Genomic DNA, 27,260 nt, shown 5'->3' on the forward strand with positions numbered 1-27,260 from the left:
TTTATCTTTCAACGTATAACATATAGCATTTACATGTAAAAGCCCGGAGGAAAATGTACTGCTCTACAGACTATTTAATACGGCCACAGCATACAATAATTATAATAAAAATAGATGGAGCAGTGCCTAAATATTTAACAGAAATAATTAAAAATTCCACAGTTGTTAGCATATTTACTTTCTGACATCATCTGTGTTCTGTTTATATTAAGAAGGAATTTGTAGATCTTTAAACTTTAAAAAACAAAACAAAAAACTTGAGGAAGTGGACTAACACACACACTCCCCCCCCCCCCCCTTTTAGATTACACATTCAGAAATGTTGTTGGTTGTACCCTTTTATAAACATGTCACCACTCAAGGGATCAGTATTGTGAATGAGGACTAAAATGGATTCAGAAAGGCTAAATAAAGGCAGAACAAAATGGTTGTGGCTGCTAAACCACACTTTGGGTACGAACACTATTCCGGTATGCCAGCAGAACAGTCAAATGTACCGACTCTTTGCTTGGCCTGAGGAATGCCTTGTGAGGGTCAGACTCCTCTCTTCTTTCCTCGCATGTGCTTGTCTTAAGTTTCTATTTCACCTGATTTTGAATACAATATGTGCATATACAGAGAGGCTAATTTAATGCCAGTGCAAGCACCGACAGCATTTCCAATGTCTGTGGGGGAGTAAAACTAATCATAGGTTCAGTAACCACAACTGCCTTGGCCCTTGAATGCAGGCGCCGCCCCTTTGGCAGCAGCAGCAGGCACTGACCCAACGGCTGGCAGGAGGAGCACTGTTGTTGACAAGGATCTAGTCCCAGATCTCTCATTAAGGCTGTTCATGCCTGAGATTAGATACAGGCCAAACACAGACGAGCTTCCCTGTTGGTAAGAACATGAACTAAACATTTATACATATACATTTATACATACATACATATATATATATATATATATATATATATATATATACATATATACACACACACAACACAAACACACACACACACACACACACATATATATATATATATATATAGAGAGAGAGAGAGAGAGAGAGAGAGAAACAAGACCTATTCCTCTTATTCCTCAGAGTCAATGTCCACTTTCAGAGTTGGGTTCATTATTTCAAACAAGCTCACACATCATAAATGTATTACAAATATTCAATCTCAGCATTTTTGTTTTGTACATGGTCATTACTGGGTCTCTCAGGAGAATACATTCTGCTCGTATTTTAGCCCATGCCTTGCTCTTTTGATTGGGCAGTGCAGGGTTCATCTGACAGACATGGAGTGTTTGGCTGCCTGCTGGCCCTGGGACAAAGAGGAGGGGTTAGCCTCCTCCTCCTAGATTCATCTCATCTGTGGGATCTTAGAGGGGATTTCACTGCTCAGCAATGCCCTGGTTCAGCCTGAGCCTCATACACTAAGCCATGATAAATAGGTAATGTATACAGGGCTATGCATGTCTAGTAAACTAGAGTCTCAAGGCATATTTTTAACTTGCAGAGCAAAATCTATAAAATTATCATACCATCACAAATTCATAATCAAAACGAGAACACCCTCTAATTTTTTAATTGAGGACTATCCAGCTAGCATTACTAAAGTCTCTAAAAATAGGAAAATCTCTAACATTAGACACAACTGAAACAAAATATTGAACACACAACATGTCAGCCTGAGAATTGAGACATTAAAAATGTATATACCGTCTTGGAGCTGTGAATGCTCATTTACATCATCTGAAGTAGCAAATAATGCAAAATAAAAACACATCCAGTAGCAACAACTGTCAACAACACGAGCCCAGACTGCTCATCATTAGAGGAGAAACCTTCACGTCTTTACTTTTTTTTATTATCCTTGTCAGTGGAAGATAGGAGATGTTTTTGGAATTGGTAATGGTTGCCAGGGATGAATACTGCCTTATATAAAAAGCCTGTATCATTTAGGCATCAAACTAGTAACAGACTGCTCATTTATACCACCAATTCTTTGTGCGAGGTGTTAAGTCAAGATTTAGCTGTATTGACGAGGATGAAATGCAGCATTCTTGATCTACACTCAAAACTCAAGTGAACTCTGGATAACTTACCTTTTAAGGCCATGGCAGTAACTTGAAAAGCAGCTCAAGGTTGGCTTGATAGTTTGGCTCACACACGGAGTGTGATGCCGGATAAATTACAGGATCTTTGGGAAACGATTGCCTTGGCAGTACACTGCACTACTGACTGAATTGTGTCAAATAAAGCATTAAGGCTTGGTTAAGATACTGAATTAAAATGAAAAAACAAAAAGATTACAATCACATGGGTAAAATAAATCAAAGATTAATAAAGATTTAATATTGTATTTGTTTCCTCTGCTGTTAGGGGCCAATTAATCTGTTAATGATCGTCCACTGTAGAGAGAATTAGAGTTAGTTTGACTGCAGGATAATTAAGTTGTTGTCTGCTCTCCCTTAACATCCAACTGCTCATGGAAATTACACATTGTTTGCAGTTTTGTGGGCAAACTCCTTCTAGGTTCAGTTAAAATATACACATTTTATTCATTTAAATGAGGAAAGATAATCACTGTAATTTCATTCTGATTGGTCCGTTGGTATTTACGAAGTATGAGTTTGACAACATGACCTAAACACAATGACTAAATTTATATAAATAGATTTTGAAATGTGTCACCCAACATCTGAGGGTACATTATTAGGTCAGATGACATGTTTAACAAGGCCACTGTAAAGTTAAGCATTAGCAAGCAGTAGTTAATTTCAACTATAATCACAGATGGCTTGCGAAATCCTAAACATGATTTGTGACATATCTGGAGTGATCATCTTTCCGGTGTCAGTTTAACTTTAGAAGACTTGCCTCTGGAGATAAACACTCGAGGAAGGAACCGTGCTGATGAGATCCAAAACAAAACAGAGAAGGACACTTGTCAGACGAAAACAATATGCAGCTGTCAAACTTAAGCAACGCTGTCTAGATTAGAACACAGAGATGCAGTTTTTGACTCCAGATCTACACTGATGGTAAACTGCAGAAAGCAACCTGTAAACTCAATTAGATAAACAGATTTTGAATACTACATAATACTAATGCCAAATATTACAAAGTTTCCGCTTTCTGTTGCCAATATAATAAAATGAGCATTAAAAGCCACTACATTGATCCAAACACTTAATTTGATGCACCAATATCAATCGTGTACACTGTAACTATGCCAGCTATTAGGAAGAAGACAGATAAAAGACAAGTGCTGATGCTCCAGCAGGGGTGACGTTGTCTTGGGGTTAATGGAGGTGCTGGTGTGTTGACTCACCACCCAGGTTGTCCATCTCCTTCTCCTGCAGCAGGCTGACGGCATCTTCATCTCCCTCCAGCATCAGCTCTGTCTCAGGGTTCTGGCTGGCCACAGTTTGGCTGCGGAAGACTTTCTTAGACTTGACCACCTCGTCCTCCTCTGTGCCTGTCAAAGGAAATCAGGGGAAGAGGAACCACTAAATATTTTACTCTAATTGCTAAAGCTCAGATTGGTATATGTCACAATGCCTAAATGGACAGGATTTTTCTTTGGCAAAGTCCTATCACCTTTCCTGTTATGCCACTAAATATTGCTGTTTCCACTGATACACTTCTGTTCAGCAAAAGTAAGCTGTAGTACATTTCAGAAATACACACAGCCAACCCACAGACACAAACCACACACACACACACACACACACACACACACACACACACACACAGTTTCATGAGCGTGAAAAAAAAGAAATGTTATCAGATTACATTTGAAAGATAGGAAAATAAAGTTATTACTCACATAAACCAAATGTAGCTAGAAACTGTGTAAGATTTAGGAGGATTTAGTGGCATCAAACGCTTAGGATTGCAGATCCACCTGAAGTGTCCTACAGTTAGAATCCCTTCAGTGTCCATTGTTCAAGAGGCTTTTTTTTTTTTTTTAAAGATATATTTTTGGGCATTTTGCCTTTAATGGACAGGACAGCCAAGTGTGAGAGGGGGAGAGAGAGAGAGGAGATGACACGCAGCAAAGGGCCACAGGTTGGACTTGAACCCGGGCCGCAGCAGCAACAGCCTAGTACATGGGGCGCCTGCTCTATCCACTAATCCACCGACACCCAGTTCAAGAGGTTTTTACCATGAGCTGAATTATCCGCAGAGGTTTCCTCCTCTCCCAAACAAATGAACCAGGTGATTTAAAACAGTAAAGCACTGAATGGAGCAGTTTCATGTTACACATCAGTGTCTTTCCTACACTGTTTGGCTCACTGAGAGATGAGCTGCTAGCCCAGCACCTGCTAATGTGTGCTCATCTCTTCCTCTGATAACGTATCCAAATTTTCAGGAGGTTTTTACTGGTAGCCAGATTATCCTCTTCCTCTCCAAAACAAAAGGACCCAGTGATTTAAACTGGTAAAAACATTGAATAAAGCAATTTCATGTTGAAAAATCAGTGTTGTTCTGACGCTGCTCATCATAGGGAGGCTGCAAACTATGGCAGCCAAAACAAAAACATGAATGGCCCTAGAGCCAGTGTTTGGTTTGTCCGCCTACATAGCTATAAATGGCTCATTCTAAGGTAACAAAAACACAACAATTCCTATTTTCAGGTAATTATACACAAAAGAAAACTAGCTAAATCAGGCATCCATATTTCTGATTACCAGAGTAAGAGCTAACAGGGTTATCCTCATAAATATTATGCATATCCACAAGTTTAAACTAAATAATCTTCTTTCAGAGGCTATTAAAGTCAGGGTGAAGTAAAATCTGAGACTGACATCTCAACATATTATACATGTTAAAAAACACTTGTTGAAAATTAAATGACTGGGAAAACTGTTTTTCACCATTTCTATGTTCAGGATTTTTTTTGGCGGGGCCAAGAGCCTGCTTGATGACACACTGGAGAAACCCTTAGCATTGGCCCCACCCCTACACTGCATAAAAACTAGGGCTGTTGAGTTTTGTTGTTTTAAAAAAAAATTACCACGAAGAACTAGGTTGATTTTGGGCAGGTTAGAGTCCTCTTGCTCTAAATTTGATTCTGGCTCTGGTGGCTAAAACATGTCTGGCTATACAAGTCCAATAAAGCTGCTAGATGGAAGATCCATCGCAGTGCTACAATTAAAAGAGGCTGCAGCTTTCCCGCAAGTGGGCATGGCCATAGCACATTCAGCGGACATGCCCCCAGCAACTCAGAGCAGAGAATACTGTCTCATTTTTTTCCAGATTTTGAAATGTTATTTTAAATACTTGGTGACTTTTTTAATCATTGAAATTTGGCTGGGTGCTTAATAACACATCTTTCTGTGGTGGGACAAACTCATTACACATATTTAACTTTGCTTTACCCAGACTTAAAAATTTATAACATCTAGTAAAATATATTAAAAAAAGAAATAAACCTTGGAGAAACTCTGCATGAAATACATAATATATGCAGGATGAACCTGATATGAGATGCTCACTAATGTAGTTGCCATAGCATATGAAAGAATGTCAGGGTACACGTTCGTTCGCTGAATACATTTCGCGTGGTTGAACATCAGAGGTGTTTCAGCTTTTATTTTTAGACAAGGTCAACAATGAAACACTATCTGCATCTTGAAAGACCAACAGCTGAGTCGGGGGATACATCTCAAGCTCGTAGTCGATTAGAGATATCATTTGCCGCTTTTGGAGACTTGACAAGAGTGAGACTGAACAGACAGCACAATTAGGAGGCTGCTTACACCAGGACTTCATCATATGGCTATAGTGGAGCCCGCTCATTGAAAAAGATATGTTCATACATCCTGAAAAACAAAGAGGTCTCGCAACACATTTATCAGCTTAAATCAGCCAATCTCCAACATGTGCCTGCCACACAGCTGCTCAGAGCATTTATGTGAATTTGTCTTTCTGAAGTCCAATGTAGGAAATAACCAGAGGAAAAACTTGCGTGTATGAAAGGAAGAACACATATCAAGGAATGGGAGGTGGCTGACACCCGTCTGACATGTTTCCTTTCAGCACAGTTCTTAATTCGCCTCTCCCTCCCCTGAGGAACATGTACCTTGTCTTGAAGAGGTCACATTTGACTGTTGTCAACACTGCTACTGAGAAAAAAAGTCTGCTTCCTGCTCTGTCTCATATCTGGAGTGCTTTCATCAGACGCAGGGAAGAAGTCTGTGTGTTTCGGAAATGAATTCTGTGTAATGTTAAAGGCAAAAGCCAGCCAGCGGTCAGAGATCAAAGCAGAATGAGCGAAACTTAAAACTGTAATTCTGTAAACCATCATTACACTCCGAGTAAATGAGGGAGAGTTGAGCAGACAGGCTGATGTTCTGATTGGCAAGTCTGTACAGGGTTGAATAGAGTAAATAAACCATGCTGATTTCTACATGCAAATGACCAACATCAACTGTTGTAGGTGGCTGAGGTGGGGGGAAGGGGGGTATGCTTTACCCACAATGCAATTTTGTTCTCGCAGACAAAGTAATATGGTTATAAATAACAAGAAATGAAGAGCTATGACATGGAGGAGAAAATTTGCTGACATGAAAAGTGATCTTCTGATAGCCCGTTGACTCGGAGACACTCTTGTATTAAAAGTGCAGCTGTGAAAACGGTCTCCATTTGTCACTATTAAAGGACTTGCTGTGCAGTGGTGGTGAGGCAGACTCATTACCAACATTTTCACGTGTTCAACCTTGACCACTAAATGGGAAAACAAAGCGAATTGCCCTGTGAATATGTGATATTACTTGTATGAATAAAATAAATGCAAAAATATAGGAGATAAGTGCATGCTGGAGTAGATACTACGTGCAAATCCAATTATCAGCTTCTGAAGAATCTAAACATTATTTGTTCAGTTGATTTCAAGGCGTCAGAAGCTGAACTTCCTCAAGTTATATATACTTTCATATTATCACCATATCACTGTATAATGATGCTACACCAACTAGCATCTATCTGATTAACCTCACAAAGTGAGCAGTCCATCAGCAGCCACTGCTGTTGACTTCTCAACATCTCTGAAATAAAAAAAAATAAAAAAAATCACAGCAGTTTCATTTCATGTCTACTCTCAAGTCCTTCAAGATCAGCGCCAGGAGAAGCCACTGATCACCAGTCTCTCGGGTCCTCTTGTTCAATCACTGAGTTAAAACTGCCTCAGAGTGCACTAATTACACTCAGTAAAGTGCATTTCAGAGCTTTCATGACCCCATTGGAGGCTGATGAAGACCTGCCAGCTGTGACCAAGGGAGGATGCCCCGCAGCACTCATCACTGGGGTACAACAAGGATCCATGGTTCATAGTTCCTTCTAGGGAGTCTACCAATTGTCTGTTGTGGCTAAGTTTTCCCTAAAAACATACTAACAACACTTACATTAAAACAAACAAACAAAAAATACTGCTGGTTGACATTTTTTTCTTCTTTTATAATGTAATCTACATGACATATCACAAGCAGTGTGTGCAAGTTTTGTCCTAACATCTGAGTGACTTAATTATAGAGTGTTTACAATAAGTATTTTGACACAAAAATTCCATTTTATTTATGTATGTATGAATATGTATTTATTGTGCAAAGTTAAAAATCTAGGTTAATTGGTGACTTTAAATTGGTCACAGGTGTGAATGTGAGTGTGAATAGTTGTCTGTCTTTATGTGTCAGCCCTGCGATAGTCTGGCAACCTGTCCAGGGTGTACCCCGCAATTCGTCCAATGTCAGCTGGGATAGGCTCCAGCTCCCCCGTGATCCTCAAGAGGATAAGCAGTTACGAAAATGGGTGGATGGATGGATGTTAAAAATCATGAAAAAAGGGGATGCTATCCATTTTAGGGACACCATAAAATGGCCTATTTACTTGGCAATCACAAAGATTTCAGTCCCATTTGATTTGGCAGCACCTGTAGTTACTGGTGGTAACAACAGATACGGTTTAATACCACAGGTCACAGTGTTCTGGGGACAGCAAAACATCAAAATTATCGGTTTAAAAGATAAGTCAGGTAATAATTGGCCTTTTTCCATTGCTGTGTGAGCAACTGTGATCAGAGTCTATGCTGCGCACAGCATGAATCCGTGGACAGCAGAGCACAGTGAAAAGAGCTGGTTACCTCGCTAATAGTCTTGCGTAGCCAGATCTATCTCCACAGTGTTTTGTCAGCAGTGGCATTGTGGTAGTTGATGAAGTGGGCGTACTACTAAGTAGATGGGTGGGCTAGAGGGTGAAAGAGGCTATTCTCTCCTTTATATTCCCACAGCTTTTTAGCTGATAGGTGGGTATATTGTAAACGGCCAGGACAAAAGTGGGTATACCTTGTATACCTGCATATACCTTCCACTACACCACTGTGTGACAGTGTTAGAAAAAGGTCTGGAAGCACCCATTATCATTCTGGTACAGAGGGAAGAAACACTCTGGGTTCTTTGTATTTCTCTGAACTTATCGCAGTAGTCTTGGGCAGTCTAACCCCAGGACGCTGTGATGGTGCCTTTGCAAAACAGTGGCACACAGATAGTAGAAGGAGAGGGGAATGCCAGCTGAAATAGCCAGCCAATAGCAGGCTTGTACCTACAGTCTACATCCCGTGAGTCAGACTACCTCGCTAAGTTTGAGAAGTGGAGCCTGTCGCCTGTAGCTCTTCATCTAACAGCTTACTGTGGCTGATTCTTGTTCAATTTCTCCCTGCAATATTTCAAACTGATCTGCAGTCAAAAATTGCTGAAAATGACCATTGTCTCGACACATTTTTGATCAATAGCAATAAGTGCGAAGCTCACTGAAAAAGACATTGCATTTCCTGTGACAACTTCGTAATAAAAGTCAACTTGTGTTTTGTCAGTTACATACTTTTAATGTGAAACTGCAGCTGTAGGAAATGCTGGGTTTGCTTTAGCAGTAACTTAATATGGCATTTTTTTTCTGTGAGTCACCCTCGACACCCTGTTCATAATACTGTAAACTTATAAATACTGCTATACTTTCATCAGTGGGGCATAGGGCTTTAGCACAATTGTGTTACTTCATTTAAAGACAGACAGTGACAGGACTTGTTCCCAGGTCATAACACAATGAGGGATCATTCTAAAGTGCAAACCAAACTAATATCAGCTCAAAAGAAAAACAGTTTAAGAAGCAGAGGGGCAAGATAGCTAATACATTTTTAATGGCGATGGTGACAGTTTTACAGAAAGGGAAAGGGTAAATTTCATTACGTTATTACCATTATGAATTAAAAATCGAGCTATGTGAAAAAAACATGCATGAGCAGCAATATCTTGTTTTTCACATAAGACAAAGACATGAGGATAATTTTCCTCAGAGACACAGAGTGATGAAATCAAGCAAATGTGTTCTTTTGTGAACAAGCTACAGCCCAGCTCATATAAACTTTATAATCTTAGATACAGGCTCCCACTTTGGAGATATTTCGGTGATCAGTAGCTTTACAATTCAGCATGGAATACATAAGGCTTGAAAGGCCTTTAAAAGACTGTTGAATGAACTAATACTGTTTCATGTACTGCAATACTAGAGAGTTTTGTGGCACTGGCCTTTCATTTTTATAGCCTCAGTAGAGCCAGCAAGCACGACTTTTTCTAAGTCTCCTATGTATTATACACCCTGCCTCAACCACCACTGCCACTCCTCAAATAGAAATCCACAACATAATGTTTCACTTAAGGTTCAAATAATGTGTATGGGTACTTCTCTTCGGGGAAAAAAAGCTGATTCACAAATACTTTAGGTAATCTAATATATATGACTATAAATAAAACACATAATACCTAAAGGTTGCTCATTTTGAGAAGTTTTCATGAAGTGGTTTGATCAGCAAAGCAAGATCTGGATAATGCTGGAAAAAGGGCAAATGCATGCCTCTTGAAGAAATCACTGGCTATTTGTCAACTGATATGACAGACAACATTTTGGACCAAGCTAAACAAAGACCCGGAAAAAGAGCTGAAACTATGGAGCTTTTGCAGGAATTATTCTGTTTTATGTCTCAATCTGTCGGATCTCTGTAGATAACACGCATTTCTATAAACCTCGGTTCCATAGCTTATTTATTACGCTCTCTTGTAATGTACATCAGTGTTTTGTGCAGTCATTCCAACATCCATATAACGTGAGCTCTATAGAATGTTTTAATATATGTCTTCCGTTTCCAAGACTATCTGTTTCAGATCCTGCCCTCCTACGCACCCTCTCCACAGGCTCCACATTCCACATGGAGAGAAAAAGTCCAGTCCATGGGATTGCATTACCGGTGGGGCGATGCAATTCTGCCCTCTGTCTCTTCACTTTTATTTATTCTGTACTGAAAGATGAAATGAGGGGAGGAAAAATGACAGTTTCATACTTCCTGTGATGCAAGCCATCCGTTTTGCAGAGTATGTGTTTTGAGACTGTAAAAGTAAACATTATAACTTTGATGTAGGGAAGTTTATACGGTGCAGACGCTTCCTCTTGGGGTGATCTTTATTCAATATCCTGGGATGTGCCGTGCGTGTCTACTATGCTGCCAGAGGTTACAAACAACCTCATCTTCTCTCCATCAAATCAGCAGCAGTGTCTAATAATCCCCACATCTGGACATCAGCGAAGGTACTCCACATAACCATTTCTGAACATATTATGTATTTACTGAAAGGCTGCATTCAAATGTCCAGGTTTGCATGTCAGTAAATGCCCTGCTGTCATTTGTCACAGTTTAATATATTTGATTTTAAAGATGGCGAAGGTTAATATCACATCATGAGGCTGGTGCCTCTACAGAGCTATAAAGATCTCTGCCCGGGGCAATCAGCTCTGAGAGAAGCTGCTCACCTGAAATGAGACAGCAAGGACACCCGGAGGTAAAACACCCCGTTAAACACTTGGATCAATATTAACGTGACTTCCATTTCATGCTTGCCCAATTCCAATCACCTAACAATATACTCTGATACTGGACCGTGGCTGGCTGTAACAGGGCAGGTTATTACAGGCAGAGGGCAGAGACAGAATGTGCTGGCTAAGCTGTCAATGCTGCTAATAGACAACGAGGCAGAGTTTAAGGCAGAGTTTAACCTACCGTCACACACGTTCATGAATGTACACGCTCACACACACAGACACACACACTGCACAAAAGTGATTACACTGATGTGCTGGTTATACCAATATATCAACTTGATTTTTTAAAAAGTTTCCTTTCGACATTTGCACGCTTTAAGAATTTTATGAAGAATGTTGATCTAAATTGTTCATTTGGTATATGATAACTCAGGGGAACTACGTCTTTTACAGAGAGGATCAAATTTTAACCTGTGCGTTTAGGAATATTAGCTTACACCCAAAAATATTAATATCAGCTTCAAAGTGTTTTCTCTTAAAAATCCACAAACTGAATAAATTAACCTGACTTATTAAATAGCAAACCATCTTTTATTTCATAATTTCTGAGAGAGAAAAAATGAAGATTGTGAGACTCTGAAGAGACTCTGCTGTCAAAAACGACACAGGCCACTCACTCACTGAAATGTTCTTGTGAAAAAAAAAACCCTTTCCTGCTCACTTTCATTTTCCCCAAGTGAGCGCATAAGACTGACGTTTACTGTGAACACAACAGTGTAAGTCTGCCCTCTTCAAACTCAAGATGGCGGCTGAGCGTATATTGTCATATTCTGCTGTCAAACCAGAAACAGTGTATTCAATTTGGACAACCTACTGGTTCTCCAATAGTCCCAGATACTAAAGCTTTAATAATTACTCTCAAGGGCCAACTCAAACAACCTCTTTGTTTTTCTACTCTGGTGCCCTAGCAGCCAGTAACCCACTAAAAGTTCAATAGAGTCCCTGTCAAGCCTAGGAAACAAAGTCTGGATGTTATGACTAATGGATATCCAACCTCTGAGCCTCTGCACTGGGGTTATCTGCTAAAGACAGGTCCTATCTTCAATACCAAGCTAATTAACAGTGAATATTCATTAAAAAGAAAAAAAAAAGCACAAACTGTCAGTACATTTAAAACAAAAACTGCCAACTGTCACTGCCAACGAAACCTACTGAAGCTCTAAAAAAGAACAAAAGATCCTTCTCATTTTAACTCATAACAAAACCTGGCCTCCGCCATGCAACCACATCAAAGCCTGCTGGAAAAAGCCTGAAAGTGCAACTCACCTCTCAAGGAGAGCAAGAAGGCCATCTGACCGCAGGCGATCCCTTTAACTTGACAAGTTTATACATTATTCCACTCATTAAAACCACCGCAAGCCAGCAGGACTTCAACAAGTCTTCAGTCAACGACACTGAGGAATTAATGTCAAACTACAGAAGCAAAACAGATCGCTCAACAGCATATTCTACTGATCTGATGGACTAATGTGAATTGTAGTATTGTTTTGAGGATATCAGTCACATAAGTTACTAAAGGAGGAGATACACATATTTCTCAATACGAGCAACTGCACAGTAAAGAGGCCAATGGGCGGTGATGACTAGCAAAGCAGATTTTTTATCTGCCTTCAGTATAATCTTCTCCCTGCTTTTACACAAGCATCAAAGTAATTTCATTAAAATTAGCCACAGAAATTATGTGTTTTATATTTATACAATCTGAACAAATATCACTGTAGTGGCATCTCACAGACAGTTAGCCTTTGGTGCACCACCTTAAAAGTCCAATGAAATGGTATAGAAATTTATAAATTTATAATTATGTTTTCATTAGTTTATAATCACCTGGATCTAAGAACAACTGTGTTCTTGTTACCTTAGACTGAGCTGTTTATATCCAAATATGGAGCACATCCTCTCCCACAAAATCCGCCATGTTGTTTCTACAGCAGCCCAAAATGAACAAATCAATCACTGGCTCTAGAAAAGTCCATTCCCATTTTTGCATCCTTCTGCACGCTTGGCACATGGGAAAAGTTTCAGTTCTGCAACCTCACCACTTGATTTCACTAAATCCTACACACTGGACCTTTAAAGAAATGCTTCAGTTTGAGTCTCAAATTCTAATAAAGGCTTGGAAGGTAGCTCTTTGTAGCTTGCTCCTTCCCCGGGGAATGCGAAAGACAGTCATAGGTTCTCCACAAAATAGCTTAAGTACGCTACTTCTGTGATGCACAATTGCTTCGCATACCTCAGATGCTCCGCCAGAAGTAGTGTACATTGGGAATTGTATTCATCTTTATTTCGGTCTTTAAGTTACAAAATAATAATAATAGCAATATCATAAAAAAATGAATAAATAGAAAACAACAGCTGAAAAAATTCGGAAATGTCAAAATCTAACTACGCAAATGGTTATTAGTAATTAGTGAGTGGATCAAAGGCTGGGTGTGTTATGCTGCAGGAGTAGTTTGAGTATGTGTTTACTGATGTGCTGTATTTACAGGTAAACAACGTTGATTTGTGCAATGCAGTATCTTTGCTGATGATACTGAAGTTCTTAAAAACCTTTAATATGTCTAAGCAGGTTAAAAGTGCTAATGTTGTAACATTTGTTTCCTTGAGTCCAAAAGCCCATAAAATTAGCTTATGCCAAAAATAATGAAACCACCACAAAATCTAAAGCAGACAGCGCAATTATTTGCATATATGGACCACCTGCAGCCGAGGCAGCAGCTGGCATGTGTTTATCTAGAGAGCTGCCATGATTTTCATACAGCAGCCAGGGCAGAGCTACAGCTGAAAGCAGTAAGATGACATCCTGATCCCAACCAATGGTCGGCTTCAGTAGCTCAACACTCAGCCAGAGGTCAGTGAACACTGGAATCATTATGCATGTGTTGCTGTAAGTCTAAGAGATGTTTTAAAAGGCTACCCTGAACATAATGCAATGCCTGTTTTCTATTTTCTATAAAGTAAGAAGGTGCTTACTCCATTAATTTCAGAATCAATACATTCACCCTTGTGCCATTAATACATTTGCTCTACTATTCAATTACAGGCGGGAGAGAAGGGCCAAGGGTGTTTAATAGTACTAAGCTGCTTTCCTTTAAAAGTCGGTGTTGCACGACATAAGGCAAAATTGACACAAGGTGGTGGGCAACACTAAAAGACTGCCAAGGTCAATAAAAAAAGTTTCAGGCAAAGAGAAGAAAAAAAGTTTCAGGCAAAGAGAAGAAACAATAAAAGGGAGAGATCCAATTTGTTCTTGAGTATGTGTTGTGATGGAAATAAAAAAGTGCAATAAAATGTATGTGTCATGTTCAATTCACAGGACTCATAAATACGTCACCTATAAAAATGACACTTAATTTCTCCTAGGCAATATTCTAAACTATATGGACAAGCCTTGGCTAACTTTAGTGCCCCTATAATGCTTTTTCTTCAACACTTTAATGGCAACATTGAAATTCTACATTCAATATGAGGTAATTGTGTCCCTGAATGTTCAGCTCCCTAATTCTGATGGGTTTTTAAAAAATACTGTAATAAAAGAAATCAAAAACTCACCATACTCCTGCAGGGACTTGCACGTAACATCTAAGTGGGTGGAGCCAAATGGGTTCCTGACAAATCTCCGCCTCCGTCGCAGGTCATCTTCCCAGTAGTCGAGCCGCCAGAAGTCATGCAGCTGACTATGACAGAGACAAGAAGACAAGCAGGTTAGGTGGAGCACACACCCCTTGGTGATGGTCCGATTAAAGCAGCCACTTCCTTATCAGGGGAATACATCTTGAGGAGGAAAATCAGGCCACACATAGCAGATTTATTAGGCTGACTAGTGGCATGCTCTGCAGAGGCCCAGTAATGTTAGCTCTGCTAAAGCCTATAGCATCAGAACAGCAGGGAGCAGCAGCAGCCGCAGCACACATAAATCACAGGCACTCCCATTAACAAATACAGCATCAAATTACAAGTATAAATGGCACAGCTTGCCTCCTTTTTTACAATGTTTTTTAACAAGTCTTGTAAATCAAAGGTAGGAACCTCAACGCAGACAGCGTGGGGTTTAATGATCGGGGTCTTGGGGCGGTTGAGGCATGAGCCTATAAAACAAGCCCCCTCCCTGCATATGTGGAGCCATGATTAAAATAATGTGCTGAAATATTCATTGAAATGATTCCCAGAGCCCTGGAGCAACCCGACTGAAAATTGCATTTTTATTCATTATTAATAACAGCGAATTAGGGTCGTAAAAAAAAGAGAAAAAGAAGAAAACAGTTCCAGCATGTGGTAACCATCTTTGTAAATGATTATTCCAACATTAGTGAGGACCTGGGATAATTTTATTACTTGCAGCTAATGCAAACCATTAAGCACCAGGACTAGCATTAGGTTACTAAGTGCTGCTTGTTCCAACTGTGCACGAGCTGGAGCTATTTCAAAGCCTTTATGCTTCCTTTAGAGGGAAATGTAAAAAAACAACAACATTGCTTTAATTTACCCTTAACAGGAAAGAGTAACACATAAAAAATATCTATGATTCAAATGATTGATGTGCAGTTGACAGTAAGGTAAAATGTGATTATATCAGTCTGGCATGAGCTTAATTTTCATTTAATTTTCAGCCAAATTGGAAGTGATATGGCATCACTTGGTTTCATTTTGTTGAACTTCAACAGCCACAGTGTGTGTGAATGGGAGAGAACATACCATACCCACACAGTACATGAAATGCATACTGTAGTACAACAAAAGTCTTTATGTGATTACCTAAAATGTTGTCTTTGCCTATTACAAAAAAGTAAAATAATAAAAAAAAGCCACCCAAAGCTCCAAATAAAACCTTGGATCTGGTATTGTGTGTCCAAATCCAAGTTGAGAATTTCAGTGCGTGCAGGATACAGTATAAGACCTTGGCAGGCAGCCGTCTATTGCATTGTATGGTTTCTGCCCCCTTCCCTGCCACAGTATTGAAGCAGTCTAAACAGATTAAAGTGTTACAGGGGATCACATCACAAAATACAGCCTCCTTGCTCCATGAATATAATATCTACAAATGTCAGAAATCAAGAGGCTCAGGAGACTTAGCTGGGCTCTGACAGCAACAAGAGCTCAGTTTCAGTTAAGTATCAATCAAAATTGAGTATGGGTGTGTGTGCGTGTGCACTCGTACGCACAAAGTATCATGAGCCGCCGTATGCAAAGCAAGACTGAACGCCTTGAGCTTGTCCCCTGTCAATCTCCCTCAAAGCTTAACTGAGGAAAAGAGAGATGTCAGTGGGTTGAAAGGAGAAACCCACGTAAATGATATTGTAAATGCAAGATTACACAGTGTGAAAAATGTAAATCCACTGTAGGCAACTGGGCGATTACTGCTGAAGATTATGTCCCCTAATTCTTAGTGCAAATAGACAGCAGATGCCAGTGGGGGATAAATCCGCCACTTTGAAGATTTCCTTATAACAGTATTAACTGCATGTGATGCATTTTATTTGGTCAGCTTAAGGACGCTCGTTTGAGTATAACCTCAGTTTAAGCCGTACATTTGTCTTTAACAGCAATCAAATGCACAACAAACCAGACCCTTAAGCTAAAATGACTGATTTATGAGTCGGATGCCAACATTTTGATGTATCTCCCCCTTGATCTGCAGATTGTTTCAGTTTGAATGTGGTATTCTGCTATATGAATAGGAACTGGGATATTCTAGCCTATGTGGTCAGTGCTTGAGCGGATTTGGACTGTGCCAAAGTGCTGTGCTGAAGGAACCTCCTTTCTGAGGGTGGTCCAAAAAGTGCTCAGGGGGACTGCACTCCTAAAGGAGATCTACAGCTGGGAGGTACTGAACTCTAACACAAGGGGTTTCTGAGGTGGTGCCATGCCACTTTACAGCACATTCATGTCTTAAGGGAACAGTGTGTGGAATTTAGAGAAATGTGTTGGGAGAAATGGAATATAATATAATAAGTATGTTTTCTTTAGTGAATAGAAAGTAAGAATTGTTGTGTTTTTGTTACCTAAGTATGAGTCGTTTATATCTATATAGGGAGGGGTTTTTCGTCTACAGAGGTTGCCGTGTTGTAAAGCCATGTTTCTACAGTAGCCCAGAATGGACAAACCTACCACTGGCTCTAAATAGGGCCATTTGCATTTTCACTTAACCCACTGTAGTTACCAGCCACTTCACAACACACAACACGTGAAACTGCTTTATTCATCGTTTTTTATCGGTTTAAATAACTGGGTCCATTTGTTTTGGAGAGGGAGAGACCTCTGCAGATAATTCGGCTCCTAGTAAAGACCTCTTGAACATTGAACACACAAGGAATTCTAACTGGGAGAAGTTTTAGCTGTTCGCAATCTGCAAATCCTCACTGCTAGATGCTACTAAATCTCCTCCAGTCTTACATACTGTTCCTTTAAAAGCATGGTGGGAAATCTGGAAAAAGCAAGAAGTTTGAATTTTTATTAAAACACATCCATCCAGCATCCACACTCATATGGGACTCAAAACCATATAATAAAATGGGACTTGGCAAGCACATGCACACATTTGAGCCATTTAATATATTGAGAGATCCAACAATTGGGCCTGATCCCTCCGTTTTTCAAGAATACAGACCATACATTTTCAGGATAGGTGATAAAATACAAACTCCATTTAAGAATTATTAATAGAAAGACAATTGTCTGTATTGTCTGTGTAAAAACAACAAATTGTCCACACAATAGCATTCTTTATTAGGCAGTGTTGGCTCGGGACTACCTTATTTTCCACATCAAATGTGTCTGGCTTCATGACAACCATAAAGAATGGCTGTGAGCCGGCCTCCTAGAAACTGCCAAAATTTATTAGTCCTGTCACCCATCAATCACCCAAATGGATTTCAAACCGCATTTTAAAAGCTAATTTTCTAGCACTGATAACCTACAGGAAACAGGAGCACCATTATTTATGGATGCTTTCAGACTTGCTAAGTGCAGTAGGATAAATGTGTAAGCGGACTCTGTTCTCTTCTCTTTCAAATAGGTATTTAAAGCACACCTTTCCTCAAGGAGCCAGTGTTGAGGTTTTTGAATTGCCAGATCTAACACCGCAGTCTACAGGGAATGTGTTGTGTTTGTGCAAGGAAAAGGAAAGCTGACAGGCATAATTCAAAATAAGATGGGGAGGAAAATAAAAATAAAAGGATTGATAACAGTTTTATAGGAAAACTATAGCATCATTCTAGAAGAGAGAGATACTTTTGACACCTGACAAGGGCTCATATTGGATTAGAGGATGATATATTCTTAGTGCTGCTATTATATTAGGGCAGTAGAGACCCTATTTTGTTCTCTCATATTTTGTCTGATTATTTGGAGAATGGTATTGGTGTTGGAGTGAAAAGGTGAACTTGAGCCAGTGCAAGGAAAAACCTATGCTGTTACCAGTTTAAAGGTGCTTGTTTGAGGCCAGAATTGTGTGTCATATCAGCAAGGCTCAAGCCACGTGAATGAAAAAACTATACACAGGATTCCTACAGCTTAAGGCAAGTTAGATTTAAGACTTTTAAGGCTTTTTAATGCCACTTGGAAAGAAATTCAAGACCAGTTATACAATTACCGAACCTGAAGAAGAACTAAACATCAACCGACATAAAGTACTTAGGGTTAGGGACATTCAATAAATTTTTTTTCGTAACCCCTTATCCTGGTATAGGGTCGGGGGTGTGCTGGAGCCTATCGCAGCTGTCATTGGGCAAGAGGCAGGGTACACCCTGGACAGGTTGCCTGTTACATAGAGACAGATGATCATTCATGCTTACATTCACACCTACAGGCAGTTTAGAGTCACCGATTAACATAATGTGCATGTCTTTGGACTGTGGGATTTTTCAGGATTTCCTGGGTGATTTTGTGTTTCTCCATCTGCAGGTGGAATTCCACTGCCTTGATTCCCAACATACCAGGTTTTAAAAAGAACTTTCTGTATTGCACAGAGCCTTGTACGCATTGCCTCATGCCTGCTTCTGCCATGTTGTGAAATCTTGGTTAAATGGCCAATTTTCAGTGAAGTTGAACGTCTCCATGTCGTCCAGGGTGCACTGACAGCTACCTAGCAGACAGCGGATCCTCTGCTGTGAGCATCTCGGCTGGAAACAACATATGAGTACTGTTGTTTCTGCTATCCTGATGTGTGTGATGTTGATTTGAGAGGCATTTGGTAAACAATTAAAATAAAATAGATGTTGCCAATTATTTTGAGATTTCACAATGCAACGTTAGGGAAAGAAAATTTCCTAAAAATCCTACTTCCCATGCCTTAGCATTTTTAAGACTTTCGAAAAAATGATTTAAGACATTTTAATACCAATTAAGACCGTATTTTTAGATTAACAAATTTAATGCCTTTTAAGACTTTTTAAGGCTCCATGGGAACCCTGTATGCATTACAGATCAGCTACTTGAGAGTGCTACATGCCCCCTAAATTGATGCAATTTCCTTGTAAAAGAAAATCCTATATGATCAAGATACAATCATTGAAATAAAAGCAATTACGTGCGTTCCACTGTCAAAAGCAATAATTAACTTCATGATTTTTAAGACGCTTAACGCAGATTGGCTCCATAAAACATGTACAGGGCTGGACGACTGCAGACATATGAGGATCTCATGGTTACAGATTTCCTTTTTATTCTGTTTGTGCTCAGAGGAGATTTGTGCGAGGCAGTTAGGAGGAAGGACAGGGACATGCTGATTCAATAAAACACCATTATATTCCCTTTAAAAGCTTCCATTGGTGACATGAGTAGGGGGTAATTATAATAAATACCAGTAATCAGCGACAATTCTATTCAAAGGCGCAGTGACTGGTTTCCATCACATATATACACACACACACACACACACACACACTGGGACACTGAACACACGTCAGTTTCTAGTGCAACTCTGAGGACAAGTGGTCTTTTCTTTCGTTTTCAGTGGTCCTAACAGAGTCTGACTATGAGTTACGAAGTCCATGAGGAATTTGTGTTAAATGCAAATGTCCCTGCATCTAAAATTGATAAAAATAAAATAAAATTAATTAATTAAATTAAATTTAAAAAAAAAAAAAAAAAAGTAGTTAATTGGTAACATACCTAATATGTACCTGCCCAAACAGAATTATTGAGGTTATTCTGGCACCATATTCAGTCCAAAAAGGTAACAATCTCTTATTTGACTAAATAACATTACTTAATGGAAATGGTCCTTTGATCCAATTAAAATGACAACCACATATGTGGATCTGTAATGATAGGGATTCCACACGTCTTGAAAATCATCAGGCAGCCAGGAGACTCTGAAAACCAAAGCAAGGAGATGCTAAAACATTTTCTGTCAACAAGTGAATTCTTTCTGGCGAGCATTTTTCCGGCACGTTCCTCAACATACTGCTGCTGGATTAAAAAAAAAAAAAGGCACAAAAAAGACACTGTGCATGAAAAAGTGGTGACTGGAACCCATATGGTGATGAGCATTTCTCAGCCCACTGCTTTCAAAGTAACCTATAAACTAAGAAAAAAAGAAACAGTAATTTCCTCTATGAAAACATCAAGTTTGAAAGTTTGATCATGCGTCTGTTGAATGCCAAGTGTGAAGTGACTGAATGGCCAACATCCTGATCAGATTACCACAGAGGGCTGCAAATGGTAAACATGGCTTTCATCTCTTTAATTTCGCCATCTCTTATCATCACTACACTCAACACTGTTTCAGACGTGAGGACACCAAACAAGGATCCAAATGCTTCTAGTTACTGCATATGACTTTTCTTTTGTAGATTGAGAGAGAGAGAATGGGCACACTGAGGAATGGGGATTGGATAAAGACAAAAGGGAAACAACACAGCAGCAACAAGATTAACTCCAGGTCATCTGGTGTAATGAAGACAGACGTACGCGATCAGACGAGGGATGAGGAGCCGTACTGTACTGTAGGTGAACTCCCCCGGATCGCCAGCTTTGCGGATCCCCATCTTTCATCGGAAATGGGGCACAGTCAGGCAATGCCCAGCTCAATTTCAACACCCGATGAAATTGATGACTGTGTGAATGGGCCTCTTTCCAGAGATAATTAGCACAGTGTGCAAGGTTAAGAGTGCCCCACGGGAATAGAGCCTGGTGTAGGTCAAGAACAAATGCAAGTGAAGAGAATATCAGCTTGCAAGAACAAAGGAGCATCATGTTTTAAATAAGATCTAATTAAATGAAGAATAAAAACATTATCACTTACAAGCTGTTTTAAAAGGAGCTGCATCTTATTGAATCCTCCACAGAAAATGGACTGAAAAATGTAAGATGGTGAGCAGAGGGCTGTTTCAGACCCAAAGAAAAGCTTTGGGGAAGAGGGCAGGATAGAATACTGAAGTGTGCATGCAATCCATACCAAAAATGGGGCACTTAGAGGTATGTTGATTTTAAAGTGGTTTCTCGGATTACCCAATTGTAACACAATATATCACATTGATCATAAAAAAATACAAAAAAGCAGAGAAGAAGATACACACCTTGCTACTCTGAATCTCAAAAAGAACAATATTTCTGAATTATATATATTATAGTGTCTGGTTGATTTTTGTTTATACTGTCAGGCTCAACCAGAGACAGTGGCCTTTCTTTTCTGCCCCAGAGGGGCCATCAGACCTCGAACCCTCTGAGGCTGCGAGGCCCTGTAACGGTGCTCCCCCCTCCTTGTGCTACTGGACTTCTATTAGAATTGATAACCCTTTCAGGCGAGACCAAATACTCCACGCGCATCGTGAGTAAAAAGGTTCATTCCATCACAAAGTTATTATCCACGGGCAGATTGTTACCATTCATCAAGTGTGAGAGATGAAACTCACTGTTAGTCAAGGGAAACGGCTGTTTCACTGCCTTGCCACAGATCAATATATGCCGCCATTTTCCTTTCTCTCCTCTGCTACAAAAAAGTAATTATACAGAAGAAATGTTGACAATCAATAGACTAGTCAGGTAAGGTTAAGGTCTGCTGTGGAGGCCAGCGGAGGCTCCTTCGTCAGCTGTCACTGATGCTGCTGATGTGAACATGGACGCCCGCATGGGAACAAAGAGAGGTTTGTCTCCTTCATCCCCTTTTACATTTCTGTTACAATGGTTGTATCCAGACAATTAGTACCTGGGGAGTGCTGCCGAATGAATGGTAGAGAATGACATAAGAGGTTGTGACTATTTAGGTGTCAGTAGTATGTAGGTGTGCCTGGGTGTCTGTGTAAGGCTACATCACGTGCACAAGATGTAAATGGTGTGAGCATTAATAGAAATACATTGTATACAGTGTTTAAAAAGGCTTCTGTGATACAGAAACATTAAAGGATGCTTATAAATTTGTATATTACAATAACAATGTACTTGTGTGTGAAACAAACTGCTCCGTTTACTCCTCAGTAGTGTGAGAGAGCTGCAGAATGAGAGGGACTTTATAGTGTCGTCACAGTAAGATAGTCCTATGCTGCAAAAGGGGTGGACGTTATTCTTCAATGAATTCATCAGCCTCGCCTTGACATCTACTTTCACTTTAGACGAGCCTGAACTTTATAATCCACTGGCAGGGTTCAGAGGTCAACAGCAGAGGGGACCAGAGGGCAGGAAAAATCACTCCCTCCCTGGAAAAAACTCTGACATCCAATTTTCAACTTGATTTATCAGTGTAAAGCTAAAATTGATAGTGTGTCATTACTGGGCAGGGAGCTGTCTTGGAGAGATGTATCAAAGCCTCCTCATTTTGATTTAGCACGGCGGATCAATACAACCCTATACTGTTTCAATTTGAGGAGTATTGATTTTCCTATGCCGACTCTATACAGGGGGACATTCATCATCAAGCAAGCATACAGTATGATCTAACAGGGCACCATAGGGCCTGATCTGTTTATTCTTCACTCAGATCACATGACTGCAGAGCAGCTGTTTTCAAGCCTTGCACACGATATTTCCTTGTCATGGGCTGTTGTTGTATGTGCTGCTACATATTTTCTTACGTTCTTTGTCACAAAGAGAGCAGCTCAAAATGGTGTGGCCTTCAGTGATGCAGATATTTGATACAGATATCTGTAATTCAAACAAAAACAGATGCATCTATTGGGAGGCCACACGGTTATATTAATCTAATTGGCACCACTAAAAACAGATTGGTAAAAGAAAAGCACACAGTATATGTACTAGTTTCTGCCCCCTGCCTGCCTCAGAAAAAAAAAATGTTTATAATATATTCTAGACAAATAATAAATATCCTCTGGCATATCTCCAGGCAGAACTTAGGAGTGAAAGGCAAAGAAATTTCTGTGCATGAGGGCGAAAACAAACATTAACAACTAAAGTCTCTCTCCCTCCCTCTCTCTCTCTTCCTCAGACATAACAGACAGCCACCTCAAAATGCTTGAGGGCTTTATATCTTACAAGAGCAGCATAAATGGGAAAGTTAATGTAGCATTGAATAAGACTAAGCTGCTGAACTGCAACACTGCCTTGAGCTTGTGAGCATATTGCATCATTTTTCTTCACCAGCAGGTTACCATTAAATTTGAATTTGTTGGAAGTTTTGCGGTATCATTTACAATGCACCCACGCTCAATAACCTTTTGTTTCAATGCAAATGCTATGCCTCTGAGAGGGGCTCCATAAATATTTGAACAAGAGCCCAGAATTCAATCCAATAGATTTTTTCACGGGTACTTCTGCTAAGGTTCAATCAGTTTTATGAAAATCTGTACTTGAATACTGTAGCCTTCTCAGTCATGGTCAAAATATATTCGCTTTTTGCAATATCTATAATACTAAACACAGTTTTCGTACATGTTCAGTTGCTCTTTAGTAGTTCTGAACTGAACCCAAACAAATTAATGGCCTTTTGGAAACATCAAAAGAAAATGACAGCCACAGTGCATTATCTTTCATGAATCCATGAAAAAAAGAAACCAAATGTAGCAGCTTATGACATCTGCTGTTTTGGAAGGAAAGTCTTTGAACTTTACTGCAAGTCAAAGACATAAAACATAGCCGTAAAAAGTAATTACACCAGCTAGAATATTTTTCATGAGGACGGTAAATATGGTTTAAAATACGAGACAAAACCCATTTCAGTGAACATGCTCGAACATCTGCATTGTATTGTCAAAATTTATTAACAAAACCAAAGCTACTGTTTGAGCAAAGAGGCAAAATTTGTTTTGGCAAATGAGTAGTGGTGGGTCGTGTAAAAGTGGTCGACTTTCTCTCAAGTGCCTGGTCCCGCAGAATGCAGCTCACAGCAGAGTTAAGCATTTGAAACAATGTTTGAGTGAACATTTTATTCTTTTACTGTGTATCTCTACATCTGACCTGCATCCAGGAGTGCTGATTTTCTTACAGACAGAATAAGTCTCAAAACAGCTTCACTTGCAAGCAGCTTCCCTGCTCTGTTTTATAACAATTGCATGTTTGTTGTTACATCTAAAGATAAATGGCTGAAACCTCAGCTCTTAGCTCAGTGGAAAATACAAACAGTATGTCACAACACCTCCGTCTGTCTAATATAACTAGCTCTTGATCCTGCCACTCCACTATGTATCCGTGGGACCATGTGGATGCAGGTGAAAGGTGGGAGGCAGAGCAGGAGAGCCCGCGGTTATTTTAACAGGGCCCATGGGGAAGTCTGCAACTACCACCAGGTGCTGGTCTGTGTTACTGAGAGGGTCAATGAATGCCTGGACAACACTGCAGAAACACCCCAACCCCCTTCTTCCCTTTCTGCTATCCCAGTCTGTCGGAAGACTGGCCAATCAGCTGTCCCCAGGGGATTAAGCCACTCCACACTGTAATTGCGTTTGCTGACCCGATAGCTGACCCTATTGGATCCTGGGAAAATGACATTAACTGGTGGTCCAATCCCATCACTGCAGAGTTCTGTGAACAGGTAACTTTTGTCCTCTGGGTTGGACCTAACATTGAGCAGCCATGGCTCATGTTAAAGACCTAACGCTGCCCACGCTGGTCTGAAGGTGAACAAGTGTGAGGGCTTACCTCTGGGCCAGTGTCCCCCAGGCACCATGTTTGTTGGTGAGGATGTTGACGATTTTCTGCTTTAACTGGTTGGCTGTCACATGGTCCCTGTGTTTAGCAGCACTGATCAGGTGGTCACACATCTTTTCTTCTTCCTTTCTGTCAGCGGCATACTGGGCACAGTTGGACTAATTTGAGATTAAGAAGAAGAAAAAAAATATAAAACCATAGTGTGAACCTCATTGTATATTTATGGCTTTCAGTACAGTATCCACTCCCAAAAGTGATGCCTGACATTGTGCTAATAGCATTTGAGAATGTTTTACTTGAATAAAGCCAGAATAATATATACCCTCTAATGGAGCATTTGTCACACTGAAGAATGTTATGGCTTCATTCAACACACTTGAGTGCATAAAGATATTAGTGGACAGCTGAGAGATATATTTCTGCTCCCTTGGAGGAGTGTAGTAAATCATGGCGAGCACATGAAGGCAGTCCATTCCCTAACTGCGGACAGATGAGGCTCCCTGCTAGGTAGCTGTGGATGGTGCTATTAGAGGAGAAGGAAAAATACTCTAATAGATCCACAAAGAATATAGTCTGTCAAGGGTAACAAATCTACACTGCCATTATATCAGAGAGTGTGTTATTGTCCTCTGGTATAGGAATTGTGAAAAATGTAAATATGTATAAGGTCTGCATATATATTTAATGTGCCATAAGGACACACTAACTTCTGTAACAAAAATTAAGTTAACATTAAAAGTATCAGTGATACCATGATCCAAATAATGTTTGATGTTTAAGTCTGATGAAGAGCCTTACACTCGAAACGTTACTTCTATTCGAATAAATTCGACTGAGCATTGGAGCCCTGCAGTGTGCGAACTGTTTTAATCTTCTGATGTTTAAGTGTTAAAATGATAAAAAATAATCTATAGAATTAATTGGCCACAATGTGAATAATGGCCATACTGGTTTTAAATATGTTTCCAGAAGTCAGTGCAACTCTATAAGTGTTCCAGGTGGCTAAAAGTAATCTAGAGGAGCACATATGACCCTTGCTTTGCTGCTAAAACAAGATTGTCTCACTATACCACCCTGGGGGAACTCTTGCTAATATTCAAAATCTAATTTGCTAACAGAAGCTGGAAGTTAATTGAATTTCCTGCTTCAAATTTGAATTCTGTCAGATATTATACTTCAACATATTCTTCATACAGCGGATAACTCAATCTCTGCTTGTCACCTCGCATTACCACGTGACGCTGTGACAAATATCAAACATTATTTATCACTTTAAAGCATATGACGCTTCGCCCTGACACCAACTTAATTGTAAAAATGTCTTATCTGCGTCCTGAATCTTCAATCTTGGAGAGTGGGTAATAAAGTAACATCAGACCTAGATGAAAAGTGTAGGCTGTCTGGAGTTGGCAGACAGAACGGATGGGGCCAGGTACACTTCCCCCCTTCTACTGACATTGCATATCTAGCCGTCTCTTCTAGTTTATCTAGCAGGTCAAGGATCCTCAAGAACTGTATATCAAGCAGCTGTTTGAGGATGGCTGCTTTTCCCAGATAAGAAACTCATCACTCCTCACATGTACAAGCTGCTAACAGAGGTGGTGGAAGTATGTGTGTGTCTGTGTGTGCAGGTTTGTGTGAGTACAAACAAACACACACACACACACACACACACACACACACATATATATGTATATATATATATATATATACATCCTCCTTGCAATAACCAAACAAACTATTTTAAAACAGCAATATTTCTTTATATTTTTCTATTGACCTCTGTGGAATCTATTTGCTTTATGTGCTTTTTTGCTTATAGTTAACACTGAAAAATAATACAAGGACCATGTTTTTATTTTTGCATGTGACAACAACTGGAGCTAAATACTCATTACTTCAACACAGTTCACATTCAGACTTTGCTTAAATCATGTTAGCTTTTCCTTTCATGTCTGGAATTCTGGTTTGATGTGGGTGGGCCAAATACAGACTCAGGAGGTTTTCCCCTGAGTTGGTTGGCAAAAGCTCATATCAAATCCCTAAATTAATATTGCTTGCATTTCCCTTAGCTACCAGTAATTACATTCTTTTATAGGAATTGTAAGGGTGAGGAGTTAATCCTCAGGAGGACACAGAAGGGCACAATTACTGAGCATATACAACTCAATGACATTTTTCAACCTAATAGGATTTGTTTGCAGTCTATTGGAAGATTGACAAAATGTTCTGTTTTAATAGAAGATGGTAACATTTCAATTTGGAGAAGCAATGATATGCATTAGTGCTATTCACTTTTGAT

At 39.7% G+C, this 27,260-nt stretch overlaps 1 protein-coding gene across 4 annotated transcripts in view; it reads right to left on the minus strand.

The window, feature by feature from the left end:
• Nucleotides 1-27,260, minus strand: part of nbeab (neurobeachin b) — a 236,822-nt gene that overhangs the window by 74,410 nt on the left and 135,152 nt on the right. For all 4 annotated transcript variants that reach the window (XM_033631025.2, XM_033631024.2, XM_033631023.2 and 1 more), the window contains exons 36-38: nt 24,950-25,116; nt 14,471-14,595; nt 3,321-3,467 (exon numbers count right to left, since the gene is read on the minus strand). In XM_033631025.2, coding sequence (XP_033486916.1) covers nt 3,321-3,467; nt 14,471-14,595; nt 24,950-25,116 — 439 coding nt within the window. The remainder of the gene's footprint in view (nt 1-3,320; nt 3,468-14,470; nt 14,596-24,949; nt 25,117-27,260) is intronic.

The sequence above is a fragment of the Epinephelus lanceolatus genome, chromosome 4, assembly GCF_041903045.1.
Source record: "Epinephelus lanceolatus isolate andai-2023 chromosome 4, ASM4190304v1, whole genome shotgun sequence".
In the NCBI taxonomy this organism is placed as follows: Eukaryota; Metazoa; Chordata; class Actinopteri; order Perciformes; family Serranidae; genus Epinephelus; species Epinephelus lanceolatus.